The sequence below is a fragment of the Symphodus melops genome (genome assembly GCF_947650265.1).
Source record: "Symphodus melops genome assembly, chromosome: 6".
Taxonomy (NCBI): Eukaryota; Metazoa; Chordata; class Actinopteri; order Labriformes; family Labridae; genus Symphodus; species Symphodus melops.
Window position 1 is genome coordinate 10,811,575 of NC_136696.1, and position 13,873 is coordinate 10,825,447.

The 13,873-nt window shown below is 41.2% G+C and overlaps 1 protein-coding gene across 1 annotated transcript in view; it reads left to right on the plus strand.

Annotated features, from left to right (window-relative positions):
- carmil2 (capping protein regulator and myosin 1 linker 2) overlaps positions 1-11,548 on the plus strand; it is a 40,829-nt gene extending 29,281 nt beyond the window's left edge. Inside the window, exons 32-41 of the mRNA XM_079346277.1 lie at positions 154-257; positions 2,170-3,043; positions 3,706-3,810; positions 4,421-4,457; positions 5,290-5,358; positions 6,568-6,830; positions 7,548-7,683; positions 8,142-8,231; positions 9,282-9,395; positions 9,504-11,548. Of these exons, the coding sequence (XP_079202403.1) occupies positions 154-257; positions 2,170-3,043; positions 3,706-3,810; positions 4,421-4,457; positions 5,290-5,358; positions 6,568-6,830; positions 7,548-7,683; positions 8,142-8,231; positions 9,282-9,395; positions 9,504-10,039 (2,328 nt within the window). The 3' untranslated portion in view covers positions 10,040-11,548. The remainder of the gene's footprint in view (positions 1-153; positions 258-2,169; positions 3,044-3,705; positions 3,811-4,420; positions 4,458-5,289; positions 5,359-6,567; positions 6,831-7,547; positions 7,684-8,141; positions 8,232-9,281; positions 9,396-9,503) is intronic.
- The last annotated feature ends 2,325 nt before the right edge of the window (positions 11,549-13,873 follow it).

The window sequence follows — 13,873 nt, forward strand, 5'->3', positions numbered from 1 at the left end:
TACAAAAATACAATCACTGTAGGGATCATTTTGTCATGTTGTCAATCAAACATTCACTCTCACACTTTTGTGTTTAACTTCAAAACAACACACTTAAATTTGCATCAATACAAGATGTTCACATTAAAGGTCGCATTGTGTTTTCTGTTTCAGGAGCCGGTTTCAAAGGTAGAAAATGAGGCGACTGAGGTTATGGGCCGTGTGGACGAAGGAGTAGAAGAGTTCTTCACCAAGAAAATCATCCCTGACTATGCACTGTGAGTTGCATTAACGCATGCATGTACACACACACACACACACACACACATGCACATGTACACACGCACACGCATAAAGTACACATTAGGGGAGAAGTTTACTCGGAATCCCTCTTAAAAAGAGGAAGACACAAAACAAGAAAATGGAGCATAAAGAAAAATACTGTACAACAGATCAAATAGAGGAGCACGATAACATGTTGGCCTGTGAGATTTAGTCATGTGAACTGATTTATCCCATCATTTGTGACTCCTACTGTATATGAACCCAGATACACCTTGTTATATCCTGGTTTAAAGTGAACATTCGTATTTATCCTGCGTCTTTATTGTGCTTTTATAATAATGGTTCACGTCATTTAAAAAACCTGCACATTTGTTCATCACTGGTTATATTTATGAATTGACTTTAGATTTTAAACATATATTAACAGGAGAAAGAGCAATAAACACCAAATTCGCCTTCTTAAAAACTCATATTTAATGAATCTCAAACTCAATATTCAGCAGCTTGTGACAGGGGCCTCACAGGGGCTGGCTGCCAAACTCTGACAGGTTTGGCAATGTAAGAACACGACCCTCAATGAGACCATTTTAAACCCTGATTGTTAAAGTTTACACCACTTCCCTGACTTGTGTTTGAACGTTGCTCTTTGTCTTAATAAGCCCTTTTTGTGTTTGAGTTGACTGCATGGTGAATGTTTATGTAGTGTTTGACAAACCCTCCAATTCAGTTTTTTTCACAACATAAAAACACATATTCCTCCTCTTCCTTTTCTTCTTTCTAAGTTTCCTGTTTTAGGAACCTGAACCTTAAACAAAGCAGTCCGGTTCAGTTCGGTACAGTACCAATACATTGTCGTTTCCACCATCAAAAGTTGGGAATGATGCCAAATGAGGGATCCGTACCTTTGAACATTTAACCTAATTACTAGTGGGCTACACTGTGTTGGGCTGCTATGATGTCACGCTACAACATGCTATACCTGATGCAGCTATCTCCATCTGGCTTACACTCCGCTCACTCCATATAAGGGTGTGGTTGGCTGTGGAAACATGAGCAAGTTCAGGGTTTACTGTATTGAACTGTACCAAACTGTACTGAACCAAACCAGGCCGCAGGGCAGAAACAGGTCTGTAAGTCGAGGTGCATTACAGCTAGCCGTCTGACGCTAGCATCCTATTAGCGGGTTTCTGTTTGGGAGTGCAGTATTTTATTTTTTTTCATGACTGAAGCATCGATTTGGTTGATTGAAGAGTTTCAGTCACCTCCACAGTTTTGTTAGCAGGACCAAAAGCAGTTTGCAAGGAGAGCTACAAAATGATCTGATTTCTGTGTTCTTATCTGGCTTTTTCCAGTTATAAAACTGTGCAGTACTCATCAGCGTATGTAAACAAGCCAAAAAAAAATTCTATTAGATTTTTGGACAAGTGAAGATATTAAACATGTTTCCTGCTCCACCATGGGACTTGATTCTAGTGCTGAACGTTTGGGACATGTGGTTGGGTCTTCGGGTCATTGAGCCCACAGAGCCTTCAGAAGAGCTCAATCAAGTCTTTTGGACTCACTTAAGGACATTTTTGGAAGTTTAACTCTTAATTTTGAGGCACTTGTTGACTGTATGATGGTGCTATAAAAATATGAGCAGGTAACCAACAAAGTTAAGGGATGACAAACACCTTTTTTTTTTATTTTGATGCTGATCTGACCAGTGGATGGATTGGCACCATCATCATGCTGGGCCTAGAGTTGCAATCACTGAGTTGTTGTTTTTTTCCTTCTTTGTGTTGTTTGCATGATCTTTTTTGTTGTGAACCTGAACTGAGCATGTGTCTTGAGTTCTGTAGTGGTAGTTTTAGTACTGAGTGTCTCTTCTTGTGTGTTGCTCTTTCTGCTGTCTCCTTGCTGCAGAAAAGGCCGGTGGGAGGAGTCATACCCTGCCCAAGCCACTCCCTCAGAGTCAAGCTCCACTCCCTCAGCCTCAACCCCCTTTTCTTCTTCGTCTGATAATATCATCCCCTCTACCACCACCACCACCACTACTAGCACCACTGTCACCTCCCCCTCTGTACCATCTATTGACACATCCTTTATACTCACCGATGTACCCCCCCCCTCTTCATCCTCCCCCACCCCCCCTACCCCTGCTTCTGACACCACCACCAATCCCACCACACTTCCCACCAAAAACATCAAGAAAAAGTTTGGCGACTTCTTTGCCTTCAAGAGAGCTCGAGCCGGCCGAGCAGCCAAGGCAGGAGGGGGAGAGGGAGGGGGAGAGGGGGTGAAGGTCAAAAGGACCTCCATCGCAGACCTCATCCGACCCCTCCGAGAGGCCAAAGAAAGGGAGAGAGAGAGGGAGAGAGAGAAGGGGAGAGGGTCAAGGTCAGTGGAGGATGCTAACGTTTCTAATGATGCCGCCATCACAGAAGGAACCGCTGCCGTCGGCGAGCGTCTTGCGGGCGATGCGAGGGGAATGATGGTGACTGCCAAGACTTTACCCACGACGACACCTCCCAGTGAGACCACACCCTCTTACCCCACCATCACCACTAGCCCCGACCTCACCAATCTGGAAGAAGATGTAGCTCCTGCTTTGCCACATCGCTCCCCGAGCTCTGTGGTCATCCCCCCTTTAACAGAGCAGGAGATGAAGATGGGAGGTTCTCCATTTGGAGAGAGGAGACTGAAGGTGACCAAGAGATCTCTGAGGGAGGGAAAGAGTCAGAGTCTCATTCTGTTGACTGGACTAGAGCCTGAGGACAAGGAGGACGCAAACATTAAGGTCAGTCTGACAGAACACTGAACAAACAAAAACATCATCTCAAAGGAGAAACATCAGCAAACAACAGCTGACAGCCTGACCTCACATTAAAGACAGGCCTAAGAGGCAGACTGTCTATACTTTCACTCTAAATGTAGGCAAACACCTTAATCAATGAATGATTTGCATACAGCCCTCAATCTGCGTGTTAGGGAGTCAGCTCTCTGGTGGACAAGTTGACAAATATGATAGAAACAGGTTTTGTTTCTTTTGATGTCCAGTTACTTTGATGCCAGAAGGCCTAAAATAACCTAGAGCATGTCTGAACATGAAAAAGCTGAGCGCTAACTGGGCAGGGTGCAGGCACACCGCTAACAAAGAAAATGGTAACATGTCGACTTGAGCCCAGTAAATCTTTAATAGTCTGTCTGTCTGTCTGTCTGTCTGTCTGTCTGTCTGTCTGTCTGTCTGTCTGTCTGTCTGTCTGTCTGTAATATATTTGTAATAAAAATGTCATAAACAGATGTCATGTGAGTCTCTGTAATAATTGCTGTAATATTAATTGCTTCTCTCAGCAGCTCAAACCTTGTATTTCAACAATCCAAGGGTTAAAGAAGCTTCACACATTTTTTCTGTTTTAACATTTATGTTTTCCACTCCAAACATTCTCCAACCTCTTGTAGAAGCATTCGTCTGAGAGTTCGTCTAGTTTTGAACAGAGGCTGCAGGTGATGCTGCATAGAATGGGCGTGGTCAAAACTCCACCTGCTGACCCCAAGACCAGCCAGGTAGGATGTGTCAGAGTTTAATGTGTGTGTAGATGAGTGTCCCACAGTTTGCTTTTAACACATATAGAACATGTTATTTTGCTTTTTTTATTATTGATTGATCTTTGTTTAGTTCTCTGATTTATTTGTTGATTAGGCCAACAAAATACAAATATCTAAGAGTCCATAAAGTCTTATGTTACAAGTTTGTTATGTAGATAAACAACAGCAGTAAACAACTATTTTAAATGATAATTTTGTCAAGCTATAGGTTTTTTTAATTTCATACGAAGGATTATAAAAAATCAAAAACATTAAAACATCATTAAAACCTTCCTGATGGACCAGTTTCTACATTAATTTCTTGGATTGTTCCAAAGAGCATTGATTACTTGTACATAGCACCGAAGTTTTATTGATGCAAATAAGAAAACACTAAACTGCTCTGATATCATTTTTAAAGATTTGAATGAAGACATGCTATAATTTGGCCGTTTTACAAATATTACGATAAAGGGTTGATTTAATTTTTTTTTTATGTTTTCACATTTTGTTATGGAAAACATTTAATGAATCATCACAAAGGTTAATAAAAAACATTGTATAAAATTGTCCAATATGTCTGTTGTAGAATAAGGATGAGGAGCTGAGAAAAGCCAACTCTGAAGGTAAGTTCACATGTTGACCCGAACATCAGAACTTATTTCGTATCACTTGTATGGTGTGTTTGGTTTGTTGGTGTGTTTAGAAAGGTAGATGAGTTTCAAACAATCTGCTGTAAGCGTTATCAGGAGCGGTTCAGGGCAGAATGAAACCTCTTTAACACATGAGTCTTTATGACAGAGTCTTACCTTTATGGCACTGAGATGAATAATTAATTTGTTTTCATTGGCTTTTTATGTTTCAAAAATAAGGTCCTGTACAGACAGAAAAGTGCTTTCAAATTTGCCAGCAGGTGCGATGAAGGCTTAAACATATCAAGAAGATAATTTGAGTTTGATACATGGGAGTGAGTAAATACATGCGTTATCTGGACCTCATTTGCATTATAATGACAAACTTAGAAGCATTCACTGTTCAGTCTATGAAGTCCTGTTGGTTTTCATGGTTTTCAGTTTTCTTTCTTTCTGACTCTCTCCAGCTTTTTTTTTAGCACACAGTCACTTTAACTTTTTTAAATTTGGGGGTGGTGGGGACTTTGTATGCCTTTATTTCAAGATAGGACAGTGAGAGAGAGGTGAATGAGATGGGAAAGGAGCCACATGTTGGATTCGAGCCTGAGCCACCTGCTGGGAGGACTACAGTCACTGTACATGGGGCTCACACTAAACACGAGGCTGCCAGCACACCCAGCTCTTTAACCTTTTTTAAAACCTACTACTTAAATGTTCTGTAACTTAATTAGTTCTGTTTCAGTGGAGCCTGAAGCTCAGATTTAGGAATGACTTGTACATCTTGGATTCCTCGGCTGCATTATTGTCTGCTGTCTCTGTCCCTTAGGTACTATCCTGGAAAAACCTGAACCTCCTCCTACCTTCCTGAAACCCAGAACAATGTCTACGTCATCGGGTAATAATTCTGTCAGTGTTGAACCAGGTTGAGCTCTTTGACTCAGTGTGGACTGGAGCATTCACTGCATTAGGAGACAGAAGATGGAGACAAGTGATGCCATTTATTTATTGATAAAACAATTGTTATTGTTTGTGTTTGTTTTATTGTTTAAGACTAATGATTGATGTGCTGAAGAGCCAAGGCACGAGTGTTCTCCTGCATGTGCGTTCACATCACGTCTTGTCAGCAGCACTTTGTGTGTTGTGGTTTTCTGCTGATTGCAGTCAGGTCAAGGTGAACTGGGCGATGGGAAATGAAAATGCAAAACTCTGTTTGATGAACTCTGAGCGATTTCTGAGTTTAATAAACGTACCGTGATCCCACTGTAGCAGCAACAATCAGTGCGTCTCCACACTTCCAAGATGGGTGCAGTGCACATTTAAGCACCTGATAATCCCATCAGAGCTTTCTTCGAAATGTTATTAGGATGCTAAAGGTTGACTCTTCTGTGGAGAGTTTCCCTCTTCCTTTCAATGCACGAACGTTACCACAGTTTTCGTCCTCTCAGACTCCATGGTAACAGGGATTCGACTCAGACTCTAAGACTGAGACTCGAATCGGACTTGAGCACTGGGAACTCAAAAATGTGCTCTCATTCGGACTTGACGTTTGGTGACTCAGCTGCAACACTGAAAGCAGCTTGTGCCCATTTGTGAATGGTAATATTTGCACTACTCCCATGGTAGCTGGTGCAGTAGTAAAATCTGTTGAGTCAGCAAAAATCTCTTTGATGCCAGCCAGACACCAAACGTTTCTGAGATTGGACATGCCATGTATCTGCCTCCTCACCTTCTCACCCACCTCTTCTGGTTAAACTGATTGGTTTAACCTGAATCATTCACAGAGGGTCCTTAACCTACATTGCACATGAGATATTTCTCTTTTCATTGCAGTATGTTCTGCAGCTGCTCTTCGAAGTACATCATTTGCATACAGTATGCTTAGAACGTGAATATATACAATATATATATTCTTTACACAAAAAAATGTAGCTCACAGTCTGTTGCACATCTATGCTTCTCTGCCTAACAGTCAGATTTTACTCTGTGTAAAGGATTGAGGGTCAGAGCAACTTGAAAAAAATTCTTCCAAATGATTTGTATCTTACTATAAAGTATGGATATATGCAAACACAGCCTTACTTCTACTTTCCCTCTCTGTTTTCAGCGGACCCCAGACATCCAATGAGAGTACTGGACCCTATCCGTCCAGAACCTCCCATTTACCCAAAGCCCACCCTTCCCGAGCGCCCCATCGGCCCTCTGCCACCCAAACCTGCCATCGCAGCCAAGCCTCCTATTCCTACGCCGACTGCTTCTGCAGGAGGGGGAGCTTGTCCCTCCTCTGCTCCTCCTTCCAGCAGCTCAGCAGAGAGAGTCCAGCTTCGATCATACAGTCATGAAGGCCGACCGGCAGAGACTACAGCACAGGTGAGACGCTGTGGCAGAAAGTCCAAAAAACAAAAAAATCGTTATTGTGTAAAAACTTAAGGAAATTTACTGGAAGAAAGTCATGCAATTTAGAGGATCAGCTGCTCATAACTTTGAAGGAGAAAAAGAACTTCTGAAAGGACTTCAGCAATGCCATAAATTCTGTCGGAGTAATAATGGAAGTGTTTTTCCAGCAAAGAATAGATTTGAGTTTTTGGAGTTTACAGCCTGGAAAGCAAAATGGATGTTTTCAGAATGAATGTTAGTTTTTGTTGAATTTACTTAATCCTTGAAAACGAGTCACACAGAGTGTGATGTGTGAGGGATTAGCGATCTTTTGGCTTGCATCGATTTTTTTTTTTTTTTAAAGAATGCAAAAGATTATTATTGTTTAAGGATCATGATGGACTCTTCAGAGACAATTAGTTTATGATCATTCATTTGAAAAAATTACACTTTTGAATTTTGCTCTCCGCTTTGTAAAAAGCTGAGTTGAAGAGCAATCATACATAGAAATAGATTTTTGTTGCAGAACTGTTTGATTGGCAAAGTGAAGCTAATGAAAACATCATTGAAGATCAACATCTGAAATATAGGAAATCACCATATATTCCAGGTTGGCAGCATTGTTCTCTGCCATTGTATGCTCATCTTAGTCATAAGACATTACAGTCACTTTGATCCGCCTGCACTGAACCCCTCTTATCTTCATTGCAGAATGGAAGTCAGGAGGGTCCCCGGGGTGCAGCCCCAGCTCTGTCTCCCAGAAAAGAGCTGCTCCCTCCAGCCACGTCTCCATGGAGGGGTCACAGCGCACAGGGTCGCTCTGAGAAGGCACAATCAGTGACCGATGGTACGCCTGCACTGATAATACTGTTAAACCAAATAATTCATCCTCATAAGAGGTCGGCTGAGTGAAGGTTAAGAGCTTGTATGAAAGATCAGGGGAGGCGTGGTCCTTTCATTATGATGCTTTTCAATGTTCTTTAATGAAGACTGCATCATGGCGGTCTGCACGCAGAACGCTGACATCAGTCATGTTGTGAAACCACTGAGCCAAACTGTGCAGAAAAATACTTTTTATCAATTAGCATTTAAAAGGTTCGGCCAGTATTTAAACATTTACACTTTAAATGTACAAATATTAATTTACTGTAAAAACAAATATGACCTCAGGTTTACCAGCATTTTTCTGTGTTCCCCTTTTCTGTTTTTAGAGGGGACAGATGTTACATTTATAACACTGTGTGTGTGTGTGTGTGTGTGTGTGTGTGTGTGTGTGTGTGTGTGTGTGTGTTTGCACTCCTTTAGAGAGTCTTCCTAAGCCACGCCAACACATCAAGCCCCTCCCACAACGCAGAGCTGTGTCTGTCCATGAGGATACTTTGACCATGACACAAGGTACGATTGTTGTTAATGTATTAAAATGAAATGAAAACTTAAAACAGGTCCCTTTAAGTACCAAAAGCAATAATAGAATTGTAAGACACACTAACATGAAAGCACAAGCTGTTAAAAGATGAGTAAACTTGTGTTCAATTTTATAACAAACATTTTATAAACCAACCTTTTGCTACAAAAGTACCGAAAATGTGAAGTAAAAAAACACTGAAACAGAGTCTGACACACGGCAGACATATCAGGCAGCAGATAAAGAGTCCATGCATTTAGTGTGACTGCAGTCATCTCAGCTAAAGAAGCTTCACCTCGCCTGTTCCAGCAAGCCTGCATAAAATGGTCAGAATACTTCAGCCTTTACAAAAGGTCAGACAGCACATCACATGAACCAGCTCAGATGGATTTCACATTCCTTTTACATAAATACTCTTTAATGTAGCTTTACATATGAATGTGGGTCAATGTGTGAGAAACATTTTACAACCAGCACAACTACTTACAAAGTCATGCAGTGATGTACATTGGTTTGTCAACTTGAAAGTCTGTCGGCCTTCTTTTAAAACTCCATCAAAGTCTCATTTTGCAGGAAGATCTTAGAAAACTTGAATTTAGACTTTATCTTTATCTATCTATCTATCTATCTATCTATCTATCTATCTATCTATCTATCTATCTATCTATCTATCTATCTATCTATCTATCTATCTATCTAATGCTCATGTGTACCTGACTAGATACAATAAATCTGCCACTGTCTGGACAGAAATATCCTGGTATAGAGCTAAGCTAACAGGTCATCACACTGGTCACTAATAGGCCTCAAATAGCTAAAAGCAGAACTAAAGTTAATCCAGACTGTCCGTGAGAAGAAGCTAAAATATACCAAACTGTGTGCAGCTCCTGATTATTTCACAAACATCAAAATAATAAAAGCGTCACGACAAAATCTTCCTTCATTTCGGTCTGAACACAGTCTCAGATCGTGTTTTTATGAGGTTGTCATTTTGAACATGTCCAACCAGTCTAAAGTATTTTTTCGTCTGTCCCCTTCAGAGCTGAAGGCAGTGCTACAGAGATCACCCATCCGTTTCCGCGGGAACAGGGGAGACTTAGCCACTTGCACAGAAGATCCATCCAGCGGGGAGGCAGCACAAAGAGACCAGGAGGGTAAGAGCTTTTTATTCAGTCATGTTTTAATTTACTTTCCTTTTCTGTCTGACATGCAAACTTATTCGTCTGTTTGTTTGTTTTTGATCTGCCCATCCGGTGACACAGGGAAACAGGCAGCAGAAGATCAGAAGAAGGTTGTCCAAAAAGATGCAAGGACGGTCGCTGAAACCAAGCCACCGCCTCCCCCAGTAAAGGAGAAATCCCCCGGCTTTGTATGTCCCTCTTCTACAGCTCAGGCTCAACATGAAGGATCAGCTCGACTCTTAAGTCCAGCTGCAGCGCTCGACAAAGCTCCGTCTGTCCTGGAGAGGCCTGTAGCACAAACCCACACCCTGGAAAAACCTCCTGTGACCCCAACATCCCAGAAAAAGAGCCCCAGCACATCCCTTGCATTTTCTCAAACTCTAGAAAAACTGCTTGTTTCCCAATCACCTCAAGAAAAGACCCCCAGCACTAGCCCAGCTGCATCTGAACCACTTGAAGGTAGTCCTCAGTCACACAAGGAGAAGAGCCCAGGCACAGGAGATCTGAGAAAGAGCACACAGGAGAGGGGGGAGGCGGTCTCTAAACAGCACACAGAGAAGGCAGAGCCAGCAGACCAAAGAACTGAGCCCCCCCTGTCCGAAGAACACAAAGACTGACTCACCTAAGGAGACACCTTGGAACAAGAGAGAGGAGGGAGGAGGCTTTGGCGTCACTGAGATCAGGAGCTGGGAGGGTCTACGAGGTCTGAGAGTGACTTGAATGTCAATTAGCTAGTAAGACACAGCTGCTGCGTACAGCTCACATCTGTATTGTTGCTGTTTAGTCAAACACATTTTCAATGTTCTTAATTAACACACTTTATAACCAGTGTGAGGGCTAATATGTGGACACAAACTGTTATTTCTCTTTGTAACCAATTTTTAAAGTTTCAAATTATTCCTATGATATTCAGCCCAAACAGCAGGTGTACAGATGTTTTCTGTCGCGAGCTAGCACCAAACAACAGCCACGTGTTGTTGGCATGCCATCCTCAAACCAGGATCTTCATTTGTGTGATACGTTTCTGAGAGACATAGCCATCGTGACATTACTTTACGGCATGTGGACCTTAGCGGTCAAAACAGCTTCTTTTTGGTTTTGTTTTTAAAGACAGAAGTGACCATATTTAGACGACAGACAGACTTCACACCTATGATGGGTTAGGCTTAGAAGACGATCTGCTGGGAATACTGATGATGTGACATCACCACAGCACCTCCCTTCCCCCCGTCATTACTTTCTTACTCCTCTTCTTTACTCTCCATAATGATGATCAAAAAGGGGAAATGTTGAGAGTTGACTCACGATTGCTCATGTGCTCCAAGGGACCAGCTGATATTTTCAAATACCGAGGTGTTGTTTGTGGATGCTTTTTTAAAGCTATGCTTACAAGGCTTGCACCTGACCTTTGACCTTTACATTTTTAGGTTTCATCCCACTGCTTCAGAAAGGCGTAAAGTGGCTCTGAGTATGTTGAAAACAACTTTTACAATGAAAGCATTTGACCTCTTATTCTGATTATTTTGATGTCAAAGGATTTCCCTTTCTTTTGTATTTCCCGATCCATTCACACCATCCATGTTCAGATATTTTTCGTGCTCTGAGTATTTATTTTGCCTTAAGTAGTTGTTCTCACATTAGCCTTTTTGAATCGTCAGATAAATACATGGACACTTTCTGTACAAGTGCTTTATGTTTCTGAGTATTTCTGTGAACACAATGTTGTGACATTCATATCAATCCATGTTTAGTCATTCTGTAAGGAAACATCAGGACCAGAGAAGTTCTTATATCAGAGAAATATATGATCAGCTATAGTGTGAGATAACTATTCAGTCTATCAAGCTCTCAGGGGGGTTGTGCTGGATGGTGTGTGTGTGTGTGTGTGCATGTGTGTTGTAAGAGCAGACCTCAGATCAGCTCCATGTGCTGTCAGCTCCTGATCCTCCTCCTCCTCCTCCTCTCGGGGAGAATTTATTTTCTACCATCATTTTTGTCTTTGCCTTGCACGCACAAAATATGTACAAAACTACAGAAAGAAAACAAAAACAAAGTTATGAACAGAGTATAAATCCAATACCTATACTTGTTAATGATTATTAAAAATATGAGTTGTGTCAAAAGTTTCCAGTGTGATTGTTTTTTTTAATTTTCAGGAGCTTGTCGCTGCATGTAGAGATCCTCAGTGGATTCAGTTGTCAGTGTGTACAAACAGCTCTGTTGGCATTCAGCATGAATAACTAAACATGGAACTTCTCTTGTTACGGCTCCATGCAGAAAAATCCCTGTGCTGATAAAAACTCGTCAATGTGGTAAAAAGCTTTTAAAAGGTGCTGGCAGAACTCAACATGAAGACTGAAGACTTCCTGGTAATTGATGGCCCCTTGTGTATTTTTGAACTACATTATGTATGACCACTTTTTAAATACACAGTATGCACACTTGACATCCAAACAGGTTGACACCACTTGTACACAACAGTCTGTAGGAAAGACAGTCAGATTATCACTTCACCTAACAAACATAACACGAGCCACATGTCTTTTACGTACCTTTAATATATAGTATACAGTGCTTGGTAAAGTTGGCCGCTACATAATAACAATATAAAGGATAATACATTTAAATTTCATATATCAATGCTTCAGATTTTACATTCTTTTTATTCCATTTTAAAATTGGAACTTCTCTGTCTGCAGTTTCTTCTAAAAATAAAACATTTCAAGGGCTTTATGAAAAACAACAGACATCTAAAATTCAGTATTATTTTCTCTCAAAAATATATCATCACAAACTCAGCAGTTTGATCAAGAATGTACTTGTATCAACTGTCTTTCTCTTCATCATCGTTGGCTAAAATGCTTCTTCCTCCAACCAACATCAGCTCATAGCTGTTCTTTTTTTTTTCTTTCTTTTTTGCTATTGATGCTGTTTATATTCCCTGTTTCACTGTTTTTTTGGAGCTGTTGTAACACCCAAATTTTCCCCATTGGGGGATCAATAAAGCTTATCCTTATCCTTATTACTTCATGGTTCAGAATTGAAGAGCAGTGTTTGCAATACATTTGACGATAAATCAAACCGTTTGACTCTTAGGAATACTGCTGGAAAATGTAACAAATGATGGTGCCATTTAGCTCTGATAACAGGATAACTCTACGTCTCTGGAAATCATCCACTGTGGCCGATTTTAAAGAATGGATCGGGGTATTGAGTACAATCACAAGCTATGGGCGAGATACTTATAGAAAGGCTCAGAGGAAGGATCTGTTAAGTGAACTATGGGGCCCTGTCCTTTACTCATTGATAGGTGATAAGTGAATGAAGATGTTTATTCTGTATGTGGATCAGGTACATGGTGTATTGTCTGCCCAGGTTTGTACTGTGAGGCTAGAGCTGACTGTGATTGTTGGATTGTGAACTATTTTTCTCTACTTTTTGTTCCTCTTACATTTAAAAAAAAAAAAGAGTAAGAGACATATACCAGCAGGCTGTGAAGAAGTACGCTATGTAATCCAACCAGTGTTATGATATACCGTAAATTCCGTACTATTGAGCGCACCTGGATATAAGCCGCACCGGCTAAAAATAAGTAAATAAATGTATTTGTACATATATAAGCCGCACTTGATTATAAGCCGCAGGTGTCCACGCTATAACAAGAGCTATTTACACAGACGTAGGCTACCGGTAACATCCGCTAATACTGTAGCGTCCGTACGGACGTTAAAGGACGACGAGAGCGTTCAAATAATAACTTTTAATAACCCGATCACTGTCGGCCGTGACCACGCCGTTTACAGCAGAGAGCAACACATAACTTGCCGTAACAATCCAACTCTCTCCCCCAGCGTTCTCTCATACAGCCACTCAACACGTTCTCGCTGGTGCATTCACTGACTCTCCACATAATCGGAATTATGAACACATTATCAACTACTGACTTACAACATGAACCGTTACAATACGAAGCCTAGCCGACGGTGTCTGTAACACGGCTGATGAAAAAGATGACCGTAATATATTTCACAAGAAAAAGTCCATCCATTCACTGCCTCAGAATGACTTCATTACTCACTTCCTCAGTCTCTGTTGTCGCTGTCAGTGTCATCTTAACGTGCAGCAGCTCTGTTAGCTTCTTTGACAGCCAGGTCGATCGCCTTTAACTTGAAAGCTGCATCATATGTATTTCTCCGTGTGTCTTCCATCATGAGGGTGCGTGCATGAAGCGCAAAATGACTGATATTAAGATCCGACGTGACGAAGTCAAATGTTTTTGCGGCAGAAGCTCATTGTCCCCCATAAAAAATCCATGCATTAGCCGCACCGGAGTAGAAGCCGCAGTGCTCGAAGTGTGAGAAAAAAGTAGCGGCTTATAGTCCGGAATTTACGGTAATTTCTGATTGACTGTAAATTTGTGATCAACAATTTCAATTTCAAAAAAGTTCTTC